Source organism: Acyrthosiphon pisum, chromosome A1 (genome assembly GCF_005508785.2).
Source record: "Acyrthosiphon pisum isolate AL4f chromosome A1, pea_aphid_22Mar2018_4r6ur, whole genome shotgun sequence".
NCBI lineage: Eukaryota > Metazoa > Arthropoda > Insecta > Hemiptera > Aphididae > Acyrthosiphon > Acyrthosiphon pisum.
This window is the reverse complement of record NC_042494.1, coordinates 16265642-16285741: the sequence shown is the minus strand read 5'-3', so window position 1 is coordinate 16285741 and position 20100 is coordinate 16265642. Positions and strand designations below refer to the sequence as shown.

Here is a 20100-nt window from a genome sequence, read left to right as displayed (position 1 = left end):
TATTTTAAGATCATTTTTTATCTTTTGGGCATTTTTAAGATAATTTTTAGGTTGTTTTAAGGTCATTTTTTTTAGGTTTTTTGGAGTCTATAAAATCCTATTTAGCCCTAGTCTTAATCATTCAATACATTGACTTCTTCGCTCTTCAATAATGCTTTTGGAACTAAGCGTCAGGTTTTTTCCCTCAAATAATCATTCCCAAAACAAATACCCTTCTAATAGAATTAGTTTTTTTAAATAATTTCCGTTAATATGAAATAAACATTATGTTTAGATTGTTTTATATGTAAAATATATCGTTGGTTAAGAATTAATTCGTGGAAGTGATATCGATAATAATATGTCCTCGTACGACATAACTATATTTCCGCTTTGACGCGGGTCAAGGTTGCGTTCCAAGACCGTCGCCGTCCCGTGCATCCGCGCGATCCAACGTTGTTGTTCGTGCCCGTTTTATAGTCTGGTTTTGCGTGCCGTATCTTAATTTCGTGACGACGATATCATAATAATGTCGTCACGTCCGAATGTGCCCCCCCTCCCCCCACCTTCGTTGCTGATCCACATTCAATTATTATATGGAAATCCGTAGTCGCCCTCATGCTCTCGTCGAGCTCAATATAATATTAAGTAGAAAAATGCCGCACGTGTACTTCTCAAAACTGTGCTTGAGTTACGTCCACGTGCGCTCATGGTATGAGCAACGCACGACTCCGTTCGTTCAAGTGCATTCGTTCGGATACCACGCCAAGTGCCTTCGGCGTGCGTTGTGAATACAGAAATAAATTCATTATCCATGAAAACGGTAGGTACCTATATAAAATACCTATTATAAAAAATGTCGTTTTGGCTAAATTGTTGTAGTTTTTTTATTTAAAATATATTTGTCCACACGTTGATATAATAATATTATGTTACGATGACTTGGTAGGTACCGATAATCAATCGTTATTCACTCCTACGCGTAGGTATACCGAATAAAGCATAGTATACCGATTGCCGAAAAAATAAACGATTATAGGTAATGTTATCACTTTTCGATACCACGTGCACTGATTTAAAGTCAATGATTGATAGGTAAAGAAAAATTAAATGGAGGATGTTGTATTTAATGTTTATTGATTATCACAACATTACATCTTGTTGATAAGTATAATGTATAATAAAAGTTAATCAACGGAAATTACAGAGCACGAGCTCCACTTTTAGTTTCCGAGATTATTGTTATTTAATTCCGTTGAATTATTGAGAATATAAAATAAAATGTATTAAAATGAATCAGTCGTAATTAATAGATATTAGAAATAGTTGTTGTTACCTATCGATTTAATTTATTTTAACATTTTTAAGCAATTCTTTTAGTTTTTTTTCAGGACATTGAAATCCTATCTCAATATTTATATAATTATTATAATGACATTATAATAATTGACATAATATCATAATAATTGGTATGTCGAAGAAAGAGACAGATCCAAGGATTGGCGTATGGATTTCCGCAATCCTAAAAATAAATATGTGTCATGTATGTGTATATAATATATTGCGTAATACAGAAGTGCGTATATAATAATGGATTCGTAAAAAAAAAAATTTAGTTTTGGCAATGAACTCGGTACGTATAATAATTGTTATTTAAATAAACATTGTAAATACGTTTTCGTTTTGTTCTCATTCAAAACACGTGTTGTTGTGATGTGAGCTTAGTAAGTTACAGTGATAATGTCTCATCGTTTGTACAAACATTCACAAAACTTTTGGGTCTTTAAACTAAACACACTGAACATCCTAGGCGTAGTGGAGTATTATACTCGTATAACAAAACTACCTTTCAACGACTAGAAAGTTATGTGTGTTTACTTTAAAGAGAACAAAAGTTTTGTTAATGATCGTAGAATAGAATAATAGAACCACAAACGGTTGTGCAGCAGTATTCCAATATAATAATCAAGGCTGAGCAAGTTAATGATTTTCTTAACTAAGTTAAGTTAAGTTAATATGCACCAATAACAAAAAGTTAAAATTTAAAAGTTAATTTAACTATAGGTTAACTCAGTTAAGTTAAAGTTAATACACACTTTTTGTTGGCTTTTCATTAACTTAAAAAAAAGTTAAATTGTGTATACAACGCAAGCGTACTTAATTTTTTTCCAAACCCAAAATTAAATTATAGATTACAGTGTTTATATTTTATACAGTATTTCCTTATAAGTTAGATTCGAATGATATACATTTTTAACTTTAAACAATTCACAGTAAATATTTTTTGACATGAAAACGAAATAGATCCAAATAGTGAAATATAATAAAATTAAAAACAAAATAAATTAGCTTAACTTACTTCTTAAAATGAAAAATCAATTCCTTAATCTCAAGTTAGTTAAAAAAGAAATTTAGGAAGTTAACAGTTAAGTTAATGAAAAGCCAAAAGTAACTAGTTAAGTTAAAAAGTTAAAATAAAATAAACTTTTTTAACTTCACTTTAACTTTTTAACTCGTTAATGTCCAGCCTTGGTAATAATCGTTCGAAAGTAACAATGAAATCGAAAAGGCATTGAAAACCAGTTTTAGTTAAACAGACGAGCGGGCTGTAGGTAGTGGGTATAATAATTGCTATGTAAATTGCCGTATGTAACTTTATCAAGAACTCGATGACACACATTGTATAATGTTATTATACTAATAATATGAAAACGCTTCGGACCTATATATAGGTATGCTGTAAAATGTAAAAATAATGTTAGAACGCGCCAATATTGTTTGCAATATATGTTAACAGTGCGTAATAGTGAAACAAAAATACACGTGTAATATTGTGTAGGTACCCGTCAAATGCACAATAACTTGCGCGTCGCTACTGCAGTTCGAGTCCGGAGCTCATCGCGGTCGCACAATCTCGCATAATAAACGCGCGCGGCGCTAATCCATATGGCCGCGATACCTATACCTATAATATTATAACCGTTATCCATACGAAAATACCGTAACCCAACCGGACCGCACTTACCGTTCAAAAAAAAAAATTCCCATGGCGAGGATGAAAAGATCCACCGTGCAGGTTTCGCTGTCGTTGTGTCTGTGCTGGTTGTCGGTCGTCTTGCGGACGATTCCGGTCGGGGAGGCTTCACGAATACTGGCCGTCGAAACTATAGCAGGCAAGAGCCACTGGTACTTCATGAGTTCGGTGCTCAGGTCGCTGACGGACGCCGGACACACGGTGACCGTTTTCACGCCGTTTCCGGACGGCGACCGGGCAAACTACACAGAGGTGGACACGTCCCGCGACTTCCCGTTGAAGCTCGACATGGACGTGATGCAGACGATCCGCGAATTTAGAGATCCGTTCATGTTGACGAATCTCATGTCTGGGCTGGCTCGATTCTACTGCGACGCGGTCTACGGCAACCGGAAGCTGGCTGAGCTGATAGCTTCCGAGCCACGCGACCGGTACGACCTACTCTTAATCGAGCCGCTTGGCTTCGACTGCGTTTCGTACCTGGCCGACGTGCTCGGTCTGCCTGTGATCTATTCGATCCCGTCGCCGATGTTAACCTTCACCGAGCGGCTGTTCACCGGTCACTTGTCCAATCCGGCTTGCGTGTCCAACATGTTGGCCAGCCACGCCGTGCCCAACACATTCGTCCAGAGGTTCAGCAACACGGCGCTGCTGACGTACGGCATGATCAAAACTCAGTACGACCAGCTGGTCACCTTGTTCACGGACCCGAGACCGTATGACTTGGCACCGACCGTCAACCCGTCCATAATATTCCAGAACACCCATTACATCAGTGAGTCTCCAAGACCGATCACGCCAAACGTTATCTACGTGGGTGGAATACACCTAAAACCCCCCAAAACAATACCAAAAGTGAGTGATGGGTAAATTACTGTAGAGTTAAGGGGATTACACACCTCCGTTTATTGGAGAATATACACTTATATGTGTTCCAACGTACTGATTTGAGTAATTGAGTATTTGAACATATTTTAATTTAAATATATAGGTATATTTTAATTTTTAACCCATCAAAACCATACCAAAGTGAGTGGTTGATATGTCACCGTATTATATACTTATATCTGCTTTACCTGATACCGGGTTTGTGTATAGCATTGTTATAAATCGGATATTAGTGATATTACGTTTTTGAGAAATTTCTTATATTATCGAAATTTTTCACGAAATTCCCGATATTATATTATAATATTCTGTGAAATTGTTAATTCTTCGCAGTTTGAGATTCATCTTTGAGTTAAGACAAAATTAATTGATTTTGACAACAACTGGTTTTGCGTCGAATTGTCATTTTTGATTTTCTCAATTAATTTTATTGTTACCAAACGAAAGTTCTGGACAGTTTTGACTTTTAACGCCCAGAATACCAGCTATAGATTTAATTTGTTACAAGAAATCACCATTAAAGTAGAATTTCCACATTTTTTTCCCATTATGTGTCAGACAATTTTTTTTATAAATTCAGACAAATCATAATTTGATATTATCTAATATTAATACAAAAAAAATTGAAATATTTGTGACCCTCTGATTGAATGTTGATACTTATATCGTGGATAACACGGTGATGATTTTTATCTACATTTTATATTTTCAACTAAATACAACCATGAAAATATCCTCACTCACATATATTATTTTAAGGATAGTCTAATAGGTTTAAACAACATATTTTAAATAAATTCACAATTTTTTTCGAAACATCGGAAATGGTCTGATTACAACACTATAATATTTCTGTAATTATTATGATAAAATGTTATAAAATTAAATCTGGTATATCACTTATCATTATAACAATGATCGAGATTATAGGGTTAAGCTTTAAACCATGCCGATGATGATGTAAGTACTAGGTATACACGATTTTGTTATGAATTCTGAGTTTAAAAGACGCCTTAATAATATTTACTATAAACGCTTTTATAAAAAAATATATTAAAATCATATTTTATCAGCTATTACACAATAATCACCTGCCAAATAATTAATTATTAAATGTTAATATAGATTTACTATCACTTATTAGTTATTATAGAATATAATATTATTGTTACAAGTCACCGACATCCGAATTATCGACAGGTTAAAATCTCGACGTTTGAAACATGATTACAAATAGGTTGCATAATAATATAATGATTATAGTTAAATAAAAATTATTAAGTAAAGCAAGCAAAAAATATTAAATCAGAATCGATAAAAATATTAGAATGTATGCAATATATAATATAATTAGCTATAACAATATTAGAATACACAGTCGTTAACAGTTTAAAAACCTATCATATTATCATCTTGATTTATTATCACATTTACATATAGAATATTAATATTGGAAAAATGTCTTTAATTTAATCATTGAATGTTCTACGTATAGGTGTAGGTACTATATAACTTTATAGGTAAATAGGTTATAGTGTAATATTATAGCACAATATTGACTAATTCATAGTAACTAGGATCAGGATGTTTATATGATCTTATAAAATTTTAAAAAATTTTACGCAGTTATGTCCAAAAAATATCAAAGCATTCCTTAAAAAAATCAAATATGACATTATAAAATGCATTAAAAATTGTATTACATACCTATTATTTAGTATTTACTATTCACTCAAAACGATACTATTAATTTTTGATAACAAGCAATAAAACCTAGTTAAAAATAACGAACCATTTTTATAGTATCAATATTTTTTTTTTAATTTTATAAACAACTTACCCACATATTTTCTAATTTTTTTTTTATTTTACTTTATGATTTTTTAAAAATTGTTTTTAAAAATCGAATGACTAAGAAAAATTATTTACAGTGTATACAATCTACGTAAAATGGACTACGATATAAACAATATTTTAAGACAAAAAATAAGTAAATAGGTACCTAAATGTTTATGTTTAAATTTACATACGAGTATTTGAAAGAATAAAAAAAAGGTATATAAGTGTTTGTTGCTAGTAACAGGTTCAGTGCAACAACCAGACAAGTCCATTTTTATCAATTGTTCAGGAGAAGCAAAACAAAATTCTTTATCTCATTCACCTTAATGGGCGGGAAATAATTCTTTTTGAGATATCTTTGGAAATAATGAAGCAATTTGTCTGATAGTTCTACCAAAATATAGATATTCCATCCATGAATAATATTCTATGAAAAACTCATTTTTGATAAAAATGGACTTGTCTGGTTGTTGCACTGAACCCTTCAGTTGCTCTGCTGTAGAATAGTAGGGTACAAGTAAGTCACTGTATAATGGATAATATTAAATTTGATTTTAATGTAATATCATTGTATACGAAAAACGATTTTGAGCGGAGATGGTTTGTCAGAGTGGAATTTTTGTATTATATTATTTATATTGTTATTATACTTATTATTAATATGGTAGCCGGTAAGTTGAATTAATATTATGAACTTACAACAAAATAACTAAAATCATTATTCTTAGTTATTTAATATGTAATTTCGTCCAAATTTGAATATAAAATAACTATAAAAAAAACTATGTTATTATATTTTTGAGATTTTATGGTTACAGAATAACTTACTTACGTGGAACATTGTTTTAAATGTTCAATCCTATAAATAGCTATAAAAGGTGAACATTTTATACATTTTTAACTATACAAAATCATAATGACAAACACACACAAAAAAAAACACATATCATTGTAAAATCAATACATTCATCGCTCCGCTCAGAATCTAAAACACACATCGTTATAAAATCAATACATTCATCGCTCTGCTCGCAATCTAAAACACACATAATTGTGAAATTAATACATTCATCGCTCTTCTCAGAATGTAAAATTATTATTTTGTTTTCAAAAACATAAATTGTATTTATTAGTATTGTTATACATATGAATCATGTTGTTTAATTAAGTAATATTATTATTTTCCATTCAAGGACATATTAGATTTTATCGAAAACTCACCCCAAGGAGTGATATTCTTCACATTCGGTTCAACTATTAAGGTGTCATCGTTACCAGAAAATATTGAACAGTCGTTCAAAGAAGCGTTAGCCAACGTTCCCCAGAGAGTTTTATGGAAATACGAAGGTGAAATGAAAGACAAACCGAAAAACGTGATGACGAGAAAATGGTTTCCTCAACGAGAAATACTATGTAAGTATATTTCATAATAAACTTGCTGATGCCGTACACTACGTTGCCCGTAAAAAAATGACAATTCTTAAAAAAATTATGAATGTTCAACTCCTTTCGGGTGTAACTCGCTGCACTTCAACCACCTTGGTACCAAAGTGCAAAAATTCGATTTAATGCAAGCTTGTACCTGATCTGCCCAATTAATCAATGGCAACATATAAATTAATAAATACTAATTTCTACTTATTATTTCTCCTATAATCATATGAACCATTTATAAAAAAAAATGTCTATCGAAAATCTCGTTGGGTTGGACCTACCGGATGCAATTATGAATCTAAATTATCCCACGAAACACATAAACACAGACAAAAAAATGTAATCAAAATCAGTCCAGCTATTTAGGGATGTATAAAGGACAGGCATATATAATATATATATAGATAGATAAACCCATTGTCATTCGTTTCAGAGAAGAAATAAAAAATAAAAATCATATTTTTTACAGTGCATCCTAAAGTGAAACTGTTCATCAGTCACGGAGGTATGTCCGGAGTGTATGAAACTGTAGATGGCGGTGTCCCCGTACTGGGAATTCCAGTGTTTTACGATCAACCGAGGAACATTGAACATTTGGTCCACAATGGAATGGCAATATCCATGGACCTGTTGTCGATGACCAAAGAAAAACTGTCCAATGCCATTTCGGAACTCATCAACGACGAAAAGTAAGCCTTTGATGATATTATTTATTACAACTGATACATATTTTGATTTCTATACCACTTGTTTTAAATAATCTATAATATATCCTGTGCGTATATTATTTATAGATACGCGAAAAATGCTAAAATTGCTTCCAACCGTTTCAAAGACCGGCCGATGACACCGCAACAGTCGGTCGTATATTGGACGGAGTATGTGATCCGTCACAAAGGCGCACCACATTTGAAGTCTCAGGCTCTGAACCTCACTTGGTATCAATACTTCCTGTTAGATATAATGGCCGTAGCGTTTATTTTCGTTTTTCTAGTCACATTCGTAGTCTTTAAAATTTTCAAATGTATAAAATCTTTTAAAAACGACAAAGTTAAAACTCAATGAGTCTAGTATACTCAACTATTGTCATGATTTCAAACACTGCAGCACTATTGAATACGAATAGTGTAGTATTTATCTATTATTACTATATTATTATCACTATTATTTTAATATTGTTATTATATAAACTGTTATAACTATTATTATTATTTTGATGTAAGAGTTATGGTTGTTGTGTATCCGCCAATAGACGAATTACTAAAATAAATATAAGTGCAATGGAAAAGAAAAAAATGTAACAATTAATCAGCATAAATTAGACAGCATGGATCTCCGCTTCTAATTTATGAGATATTTCTCCAATTCCGTTAAATTATTAAAATGATAAAATATTAATTAGTCGTTACTTAATACAATTCATTGGAGATATTTGTTTTCCCATCTGTTGCGCCGCTACCGATCCTACGAATCTGGCGATTGTCGGCAACGACTCGCGAGTGTGTTGGGGGACAGGAAGTTGGAAGGGTTACCCAAAATAGTGGTAGGTACTATATATATAATTACAATACGGGAACACTTGTATTTCTTACAAAAAGGTTTATAATACAATAATTGTTTTAAATGATGGGCGCCCAGACTTGAATACTCACATACTAAATAGGTACATATTTATATTGTTACACGCAAAATAATTGGCCCACAAACATGGGTAGGCCTCACAATGTATACACACGAAAAATGACCTGATTCGGCGACGGCGTGGCTCAGCGAGGTGGCGATGCTCCTGGTCGACGACCAATGTGGGTCCATCGCCGGGACGGCGACGGCGGACAAACTTCTCAGCTGTAAATTAGACGGTGACTAGTCGTATTTTTGGCGCGAACAGCGCGCGGGGCAGTAGCGAACGCGCGGCTCCACTATACCGAACACCGATTCGCCCAATTGCCACGGCAATCAACAACCACTCGCGATCACGCGGGCGAACAGTACTACGATCACGAAGATCAGTGATATCTCAGGTGCTCGGTGCCAGCTTGTCACATAAAACGTTAACCGATCTTCACCCTCGTGTTCACACGAGGTTTCCAGCATGCACGACGCGTTGACAACCACTATCGCGATCAATCGCACAAGAAACGCGCATGGCGTATTTCAACGATAGCGAAACGCGAAGTATCACTCGACGTCGGGTGCCGATCACGACCGGACCGACGGACAGATGTGCGTGATCACACGCGACCCTAACTCCGCGCGACGGGCGCGTTTAGCGACAGCGAAGACGCGAAACGTAAACTTGATCGTGCTAACCGTGGCCGCAGATCACAGCCGGCCGTTCCGTGTTGGAGCACTATCAATTTAATTTATTTTAACATTTTTAGGTAAATTGTTGAGATTTTAAGACATTAAAATCCTATATATATATATATGTAGTAATAATATAATCACTATAAATTATAATGATATCATATTAAATCAAAAATAGAAGAAGGGACATACTCAAGGACTAACGTAATAATAGATTTGAGCCATGTTTATGTAAGTACCATAGACGGATTAATAATATTTATTAACATGGCTGAGGTACTTACGTACTATAGCGCGTAAATAATAATGGAGTAGCAAAAAAAAAAGTTTAGTTGCAGCAATGAAATTGGTACGTAGGTATGCTATATAGAGGAAATTCTATAGCGGAAAACGTTTTGTAGAACAGAATGTTTTGTTTGAAACGTTGTAAAGGTAAAAATTCGTGAGCGCTTGGTTTAGTGCGATATATTGTTTAACCGCGGTCGTGGTGTATGACATAAAAAGTAAATCGTGATGAGTCGTGATAGTAACACAATGAATAATGATAACGATCGGCGAAAGTATAAACAAAGTCAATCACGGTTCTGGTTACTAGAACTAAACTGACCTAACGCTGGATCATGACGTTAGCAATGTTTGCAAACGTTTACAGCTTCGTTTAGTTAACGGACGTTCCGAATTTCTCCGTTATCAAACGCTTGCGACGTTTGTCGCTACAGAATTTCCTCATAGTAATTATTACTTCTTTATTTCATACTTATTTAAGACACGTGGCGATTTTGGAAAGGCTGTAGTTAAAGCTGTGCATAAAATCTTTAGCAAAGAAGTTATTATACGTGGGTGCTTCTATCATTTGGCACAATCAACTCACAGACAAATTCAAGCTTTAGGTCTAGAACAATTATACCGTGAAGACCCTAACTTCACAAAATTCTGCGGAATGTTAGATGGTTTAGCATTCTTACCTCTAACAGATGTTGAACAAGGAATGTCGTATTTGCAATCTATTATGCCTGATACCACCTTAGATTTAGTTGAAAATATTCTACATATGTAAATGGCACTTTCAAGCAAATTGTCCGATCAACAAAATAAAATTTAAAAATGTTCAACTAAGGTTTCCTCCAAGTGTCTGGAATGTCCACGAGGCAACGTTGAATGATCAACATAGAACGAACAATACAACCGAAGGGATGGAATCATAGGTTCTCAAGTCTAGTAGGTCATAACCATCCCTCTATTTGGACTCTGTTAAAAAAATGAGATTAGAGTTGCTGTAGATGATACTTTAATAAGGCAGTACAATTTAGGAACTATACAACCAGTGAAAAAAAAAAATTCACAGTAAAAAATGAAACTACATTAAAGTGACTATGCGTAGATATTACAATGAAGGAAAAAGAACAATTGAAAATTTCTTAGGCGCTATTTTATACAACACACGAATTAAATTGGATTAGTTTAACTAACTTTATGTATACTTTAGTATTGTAATTAAATGTTTGATTAGTGAATTATTTTATGTAATTTATATTTTATCGTAGGTATTAAAAACGGCTGACGAGTGACGACTTATTTACAGAGTACTTACAGAAAAACTACTTTAGTTTCAAATCACAATTATTATGTTTTATTATCACAATTTATTATTATTATTAATTATTATGACCAAGCCACCAATTAGGTGTATTGACTATTGAATATTGATATCAATTATTGTTATTATACAGTATCACACTATATCCAACAAAATATTTATATTATTATAGTATTATTACAGTTGAAAATTGACTGACCTGCTGTGACTATTATTATTATTATTATTATATGACTAGGTATTGACCTAGTCATATATTATTGCTATTGCATATTATTATGCACCAAATATTATTGTATTATGTTTTTTCGAGTTATTATTGTTGTAATTTTACAGTTGAAAATTGACTGAAGTTTATGATTATTATCTGCTAATTAAATATATTAAACCACCTCCTGTTTTGTAATTTTTGTATACATTTTAGTACCTATGTATGTACCTAAGGTTTATGTTTTTTGATTTATAGCTTATTGTACTTTGTATATACCTAAGACTAATGTTTTTTGACTCATAACTTATAAGTCTTAACACAATAAATCGTGATCTATACATAATATTGTGTTCATATTTATTTTTTATTTGATTTAAAATCTATATTTTATACAATTAACAATTAATTATTATTTTCATTATAATATTATATAATATATAATTATATTTTGTTATAGGTATATGGTAATTACTAATTAGGTTATTAGGAGTAGTATTTATATTTCTGGGCTTTTTTCCCGAGATTTGACATCAGGATGTGGGCGAAATAAAATACGGGAATAATGTTTCCATCGTACAATCGTTTGCAAAACTTTTTGGGTCGTTCTAAATCAATGAAGAAATCTAAACGGTATTGAAAACCAATGTAGCCAAACAAAAAGCTATACGACCGCTTGGCTTCGACTGTGTATCGTATGTGGCCGACTCGCTCGGTCTGTCTGTGATCTACTCGATCTCTTCGCTGATGATCACCTTCGCCGAGCGGCTGTTCACCGGTCATTTGTCTGACCCGGCTCGCGTGTCCGACATATTTGCCAGCCACGCCGTATGACCTGGCGCCATAATCTTCCAGAACAGTCATTACGTGACCGAGGCATCGAGACCGGTCACGCTGAACGTTATCTACGTGGGCGGTATACACCTAAAACCTGCCAAAATAATACCGAAAATGAGTGATGGATAAATTGCCGTATTAAGGGGATTCAACACCTCCGTTTATTGCCGTGGAGTACAACTAGGGACAAAAGCGCCTTTTGTGTTATATAAAACACAATAATAATAATAATTGTTCTATGTAAATTATTCCTATATATAATATAAATTATAAGTTATTTGTTACTAGGAGCGCTTTTACCCCTAGTTATACCTTACGGCGGCCTATTAGGTTGGTGGAGTGGTGATGTCGAAACATTTGAGGGCCGTTCTTATATTACTACCCCCCCCCCCCCAACCTTGTCGATACCATTCCAGTATATTTTAATCTGTGGTCTAAGCTAAGGACTCTCTATAGAATATATTCAGATTAGCATCGTTAGCTTTGGTTAAGCAATGACGGTATGCATAGGTCAAATCTACGTCATATTCCTCCAAAATTGGAATTACTATCAGGATGGTAGCGTTATTCAGTTTAAATAAACTGAAGGCTCTGTCGAACAGAATGCGTTATTTTCGGGTCGCGTGATTTTATAATTTGTTACAACGCGGCGTTATTCACGTGCGTGACAGCACCACGCCGACGAGCAATTTACCGCTTTAACGCACGTTATAACGCGTTCTGTTTGACAGATCTTTTATACTATAGGTATGTATGTCCCAGCACTGTTCCAATTTAAATGGTAAGAACGAAGAAGACTTGATATAGCATTCAAACTCTGGTGTTAAGGTCAGAAACACTTTTATTTAAATGTAAAACATACATAAATAAAACACTAATTCAAAACGCGTAAGTTAGTCGCGCGAGTCGCTTCACACGTACAATCATCGTACCTACGCCTTCAGCGACAACGAAACTGTCCGTATCTGCTCGCATATGACAATGTTTTAAAGCAAAATATTATTTTTGCCTCAGCCCATCTTGCTTCGCTAGCCTGACCTGTATTACTAATTAACAGATTCAAATATGCTTACCTCTATTACATATCTATTAAATAATATTGTTATACTGACGCCTGTCTACAATATTCGACACATCTATTAGAACAGCAGTATAATAATATAATGTCTGCAAACTGAAAGATATTGATTAACATTGTTCGTAATATTTATTTATCATTATATCAGCTTATCTGTCAATATGGCATTCGAGGTTTGGTTAGGTCTTTAATATGTCCAATACATTTTCCTTTCCGTTTTTAGAGAATACATTTTGAGCACATTAAAATGATTATCGCCTATCGCCGAAGTGATCTATAATATACCTAGCCAATATTCTAAAAGTTGTTATTTCTGTATAATACGAGTATACACATTACACTATCTTACATATTATAATTATAATATACTACTATGTATATTGTATAGGTACTTAATTACTAATCTCAAAACATGTAATATTTAAGTAGGTATATATTATATTATATATACAACAAACATAAATAATATACATTCGCCCAAATGATTGCTTGACATCCCGCCCAGATGATATATGCTTTACTCAGGTAAAATTTGCGTCATTCATCCCGATGAATGACGCCCCTCAAGATGGATGAAGAATATTGGGAAGTACCTAGTTTGAAGTATGATTTTCAAGGTGCGGGTTTGTAATTTGCGCCAAAATGAGGGTATGTAATTTTCATCACGTATAGTCAGTGCCATATTTATGGAAGAACAAATGGGACATTTGCACTGAGCCCACTCATAAGACGGGGCCCACCGATTCCAGCATAAAAAATTAACTGTGTACCTTTTTATCTACTTTTATCGTACTTTGGGAAAACCAAATAGATTTGGATTTTAGTTGGATATTTTGGTGGGTTATAAAATATGAGTTTTCTCTGAAAAAGATGACTTTAATCAAATTTGCCTATTACAAAATTTAATTGCCCTTATTATAGTAATATTATTATTATCATCGTAATATTATCGTAATATTATTATTGACGTTATTGTATTGCGTAGTTACGCGATATACGTCAGTCGTATTTATTGTATATCTCTAAATTGTCATTTGTTTATTATTTTTAATAATTTAAAATGTCAAAAAAATAATTAAGTGGTTCAATGAAGAGAAAATTAAAGAACAAACGTTATGAAGAAACAAAAAAAACTACATGGTATAGTTAAGATAAATATAGGTTTAGATTTTAGAACTAGTTTATCCACTATAGCACACAATCGAAATGTTTGTGAAAACTGATTAGCTGAAATCAAATTCGACTTAAACATCAAACTTAAAAACATTTAATTTGAAATATAAGTAACTAAATATTAGTTATAAACTAATAATCAAAAATTGTTTTTTAATTTGTATATTTACTGGAATAAATATTAAACATTAATTAGAAGTATTGAAATAGTGCAGAGTTCTTGTGTATTAAATAATCAAATTTTTAACAATACAATTTTATTCTATGATCCAACTATATAGTTGCCTATCGGCACTCATGTATAAGCAACTAATTACATACGACATTAATTTAAAAATACATTATGCATACATTTTATTTTAGCATTGAAGAAAATAGAGAAGGACAATTTGGGGCTCAAAATTGTAAATTGTACTGGGTCTATAAAGTGGTAAATCAGGCCCTGCTTGTAGTGTAATATATTCTACATGAACAATAACAGTATAATTATAGTATATAACTATAAATGTAAGAAATAATAAAATTATTTAATCTGAAACGATAATAATGTAAGCATATATTATGTAAGACATAGTTTAATTAACTATAAAAATATTAGATTAAGAAGCCGTTAACCGTTGGAAAAACGTTTTTATCACCTCGATTTATCATAGTTCACATTAGCCATTACATTTTGATAATGAATTATTTTGTTATAAAAATGTCTTCGTTTTTAGAATTTCCATGTAGTACGTACTAAATAATTATAATATGTAATACTAATGCTCAATGAACTAAATAGTAAAATTAATTGATAAAAGTTATGATATTATTAGCTAGGTCGTAACTATAGGGTGAAACTTAAAAATTTAAAAACAATTAATGTAAAATATGTCCAAAAAAATATTCAGTTACTCATTAAAACAATCAAATGTCTTGAATTATAAAACGCTAACTGATAAAATAATTATTTATATGATACCGTTGGAAAATATTAAATTTTTTTGTGCGTTATCACCCCGCCCCAATTAATTCTGTTACATATTTCTTAATATTATGATATTTAAAAATGTTTCACTGTTTTTACTTTATTTTTCACCTTTTTGACACTTTTCCCGCACCTTTTAAATTTCATTTGAATAGTAGACGTCTTTTGAAGTTTAAAAAGCCGTTGACATGCAGTTTTTTATTCGTATTCCGTTTGTAACATTCGTAAAATTATTATTTTAATTTTTTTTTGTGTCTTTTTGCACAACGTTGTGTAGTACACGTCGTTTAAAGGCCGTATATGTGCAGTCTGTACGAAAAAAATTGATTCGTTCACGTCAATATCACGTTTAGACATGACGCTGATGAGTGACTACCGACCGTCTTTTATATATTTACGTGATCGAGTACAATATTTATACATTTATATATATATTTCTTGTGTCTGTTTGTATGTGACTGAACTTCTCCTAAACGGCTGTACCGATTTTGATGACATTTTTTGTGTGTGCTTGAGTGTGTCCTTGAATGGTTTAGATTTAAAATTGGACCCGGTAGCCCAAACGCGAGTTGGTGTTCAAACAGGGATTTTGAGATTTTCGATGGAAATTTTTGTTTATTAATGGTTTTTATCGGTTACATGAGAAATAATTAGTAAATATTGGTTGTTTTTATTTGTATAAAAATGTGTGCCATTATTACACAGGCAGATGAGATAAAAGCATCCATCAAATTATTATTATTTATTTATTTTCCGTAATTACTGAACATAAATTGTAAATGGGAATTATTATTTATAGCGTTGTATTAAATTACGTTTAGAAGCCGGAAATTTGGAACACTCGCGGAATGAGCTTTCCTGACTTGTTTTTAAATACTTCGTTTCGTGAAGAATCAAGAAGCCAAAACCAGTAAAATAGTAGCCAGAATAAAGTAGTAGGTACCTACACAGTATTTTAAGTGAAACTTTCACAGAATTTTTAATACAAATTGCATGTGTTTATGCGTATATTGCAAATAGCATTTAAAAAGTTTACAATTTGTTTAGAGTAACTACAGACAGTAAATAAATAAAAAACCAACAATATAAATATATTTCAACGAGGAAATAGCGTATTTTAAACATATGTTTAGAAAACTAAGCATAGTTTAAATTGTTATTTATTTATATTATATAATCAAATACTTAATGATTTATAATGTATGAAATTTACAAAAATGGTAATCACAATAATATTCTAAAATGTTGTTACCTAATACTAAAAGATAAGTATAAAGTTAAAAATATCTTAAGTTCCAAAATATACAAAATACAATTTAATATAACTGCGACTACCTACGTCTTACCAAGCATGCCTATATTAATTTGGTCTACAATATGAACGATATAAGATTAAAAATGTAAAAGTTGTAAACAACCTACTCTTTAGTAACAAAAGTGATTTGGTAACAGTTAATATTATCATAACAAAAACCCTTCATAAACTACGTGTAAAAATGACTAAGTAAAAAAAAATATAAGATCTTTAAGCATTATAAAGATAAATATCATGAATAAATGCTAATATAGTATATTGAATTTGAGTAAACTTATTTCGTTTCAATAATTTTATTTACTTGGCGAGGAATTATCTCTTAATAGAAACAAAGTGTGATGAACAAAATAATTAAATGACGAAGGACTATTACAATATATCTTATTATTATTTTATACATATTATTATTAATATTTATGTACTAATCTAAATAATTCATCACCAAGTAAATAAATTATTGAAAGAAAATAAGGTTACTTAAATTCAATATACTATAAGCATTTATTCATGATATTACATCTTTATAGTGCTTAAAGATCTTATATTTTTTTACTTAGCCATTTTTACACATAGTTAATGAAGGGTTTTTGTGTGATATCACTAATTTTTATCATAAATGCAAATAATGATAAATGATAATGTATCTATATTTTTATCTATATATTATATATATTATATATAGTATATTGTATAAAGTACGGTCAACAATTGTTTGTGTAAATACTGAGTAAATATTAAGCATTTACACAATAATCTATAAGAACGGTAATATTATTTATAGTACGGTAATTTTGTCATATTTTCCCTGATGACTAGATAACAAACATTGGCAACGCTGAGGTGACGACGATTATGACGACGACGGCCACCATGGTTCTGAATTCAATATAAATTTCCATTAAAAAGTTCGCGCTTTTTCATTTATAACTTACGTACGATTTTGATAAAAGCACGTTCTTCACAATATTTCTGATGTTTTGGAGTTTACTAGGAGTAAATTGATGCATTAGAAAATTAGTAATGTCGTATAACAAATTTACCTGTATTTTACACAGTTTAAATAGGCAACTCCAGCTTCGATATACTATACACACACCGTCGCAGTCGTGCAGTTATTATTTTTTTTTTACTTAGCTTAAATTGTGTCAATATTGTGATAGGTTTGGTGAAAAAGTTTAATAATATAATTTTGTGGTCAGAAAATCTTATTTCGTTTTTTGTTAATTAATAGTGACAATTTGTCAATACATAAATTATTCGTGTTCAAATTTACGAGCATTTGAAAGAAAAACAATTTTTTTGCATTCAAAAACATAAAGTTGTATTTATTTATTTATTCGAAATTCTGTGAAATTTAATGGAATACATAAATATATAAAAATAATTATTTTATTAATTAAGTAACATAATTTTTGATTCAAGGACATATTAGATTTTATCGAAGATTCACCCCAAGGAGTGATTTTCTTCACATTCGGTTCCACGATTAAAGTGTCATCGTTTCCGGAACATAGTGAACAGTCGTTTAAAGAAGCGTTGGCCGACATTCCTCAGAGTTTTGTGGAAATACGAAGGTGAAATGAAAGAAAAACCGAAAAACGTGATGACGAGAAAAAAAAATGTTCCTATCGATGAAAGTCTGTCCTTTATTGTTAAAACAAGGGGCAACATAATAATTAGTTACAATATTTTTGAAAAAATTGTCAAGGTGAACCTGTGTATCACTTTCTATGAGAACTTGAGATTTAAAGTATATTAAGATAATAACGCATGTTTAAGAACATCAGTACCTACCTACCTATATAAATTCTGTAAACTGAAAGATATTTTTCCTTGTTATATTTATCTATCAATAAATCCGTCTATCTTTCGGCATGGTATTCGAGTTTAGGGAGGTCTTACCCAACATTTTATTAAACCTCTGCAAATAAAATAAAATTATTTGGATATGTCAATATAAACACAGATTGGAAGGGTGTACTTGTTACAAAACTTTATTTATTTATTTCTATATTTAGATGGGCAAACCAAATTACAATAATATTTGTTATTACAGATATTGCTAATCTTGAATATAATAATAGTAATAGTACAAATAGTACAATTAGCATGGCTGGGCAAGTTAATGATTTTTTTTAACTCAGTTAAGTTAAGTTATTGTGCACCAATAACAAAAAGTTAAAAGTTAATTTAACTATAGGTTAACTCAGTTAAGTTAAAAGTTATTACACACTTTTTATTAAATTAAAAAAAATAAATTTGTTTATACAACACTAGACTACTTAATTTTTACCAACCCAAAACTAAATTATAGAGTATAGCGTTTATACAGTATTTTCATATTAGTTAGATTCGAAAATACGTGATAATATATAGACATAAGCGACTTGGTAGTGGTGTTTGCGTAATAATTTAAACTGTGATTATAAAGTAGTAAAGTACATACCTCTATAATTAATGGAAATACAATTCTACAGTTGTTAATTTTTTCTTAACTTACTGTATGATGATGTTACAAAAAAAACTTATTTACATAAAATCCATAGGCGTGATATGAAAGGATGGACAAAAATAAATAGGTACCTAGTGAACAATTTGTCAATACATAACTTACTTTTTTATGTTAAAATTTAAGAGTATTTGGAAGAATAAAGTGATTTTTTTGTATTCAAAACCGTAGTTTTGTTTATCTTGTTATTATTCAAAAGTCTGTAAAATCCCTGGAATGCATGAATATATAAAAATATTTTTTTTTTTAGTTATGTAACATTATGATTTTTGATTCAAGGACATATTAGATTTTATCGAAAATTCACCCCAAGGAGTGATTTTCTTCACGTTCGGTTCCACAATTAAAGTGTCATCTTTGCCGGGACACATTGAACAGTCGTTTAAAGAAGTGTTGGCTAACATTCCTCAGAGAGTTTTGTGGAAATACGAAGGTGAAATGAAGGACAAACCGAAAAACGTGATGACGAGAAAATGGTTCCCTCAACGAGATATACTATGTAAGTACACTTTACGGTAGACAAACCCATCGCTGGTCGTTCCTGAGAAAAATAAAAAATAATTATATTAAATATTTTTTATAGTACATCCCAAAGTGAAACTGTTCATCAGTCACGGAGGTATGTCCGGAGTGTATGAAGCTGTGGATGGCGGTGTTCCCGTACTGGGATTTCCAGTAATTTACGATCAGCCGAGAAACATTGAAAATTTGGTCCTCAATGGAATGGCTATATCCATGGACCTGTTGTCGACGACCAAAGAAAATCTGTCCTATGCCATTTCGGAGCTCATCAACGACGAAAAAGTAAGCCTTTGATGATATTATTTATTACAACTGAGACATATTTTGATTTCTATACCACTTGTTATAAATAATCTATATTATATCCTGTGCGTGTATTATTTATAGATACGCGAAAAATGCTAAAATTGCTT

General features: G+C 31.5%; 2 protein-coding genes across 2 annotated transcripts in view; both read left to right on the top strand.

Moving 5' to 3' along the window:
• The first annotated feature begins 2742 nt into the window (after positions 1-2742).
• LOC100164169 (UDP-glucuronosyltransferase 2B7) lies at positions 2743-8462 on the top strand. Its single transcript, XM_001947673.5, has 4 exons — positions 2743-3868; positions 6934-7153; positions 7644-7863; positions 7969-8462. The coding sequence occupies exons 1-4, from the start codon at positions 3026-3028 to the stop codon at positions 8237-8239; spliced, it is 1554 nt and encodes a 517-aa protein (XP_001947708.2). The 5' UTR covers positions 2743-3025; the 3' UTR covers positions 8240-8462.
• Positions 8463-9748: 1286 nt separating this feature from the next.
• Positions 9749-20100, top strand: part of LOC100572184 (UDP-glucuronosyltransferase 1-7C) — a 12808-nt gene continuing 2456 nt past the window's right edge. Inside the window, 5 exon segments of the mRNA XM_029486179.1 lie at positions 9749-9757; positions 10248-10534; positions 11916-12258; positions 19445-19664; positions 19749-19968. Coding sequence (XP_029342039.1) covers positions 9749-9757; positions 10248-10534; positions 11916-12258; positions 19445-19664; positions 19749-19968 — 1079 coding nt within the window.

What these genes read in the sequence shown, in the direction of transcription:
- LOC100164169 (XM_001947673.5), top strand. Translation starts at nt 3,026, where the DNA reads ATGGCGAGGATGAAAAGATCCACCGTGCAGGTTTCGCTGTCGTTGTGT. An exon ending in CCCCCAAAACAATACCAAAA is followed by an intron (nt 3,869 to 6,933) that starts GTGAGTGATGGG and finishes TTTCCATTCAAG; the next exon opens with GACATATTAGATTTTATCGA. An exon ending in TCCTCAACGAGAAATACTAT is followed by an intron (nt 7,154 to 7,643) that starts GTAAGTATATTT and finishes TATTTTTTACAG; the next exon opens with TGCATCCTAAAGTGAAACTG.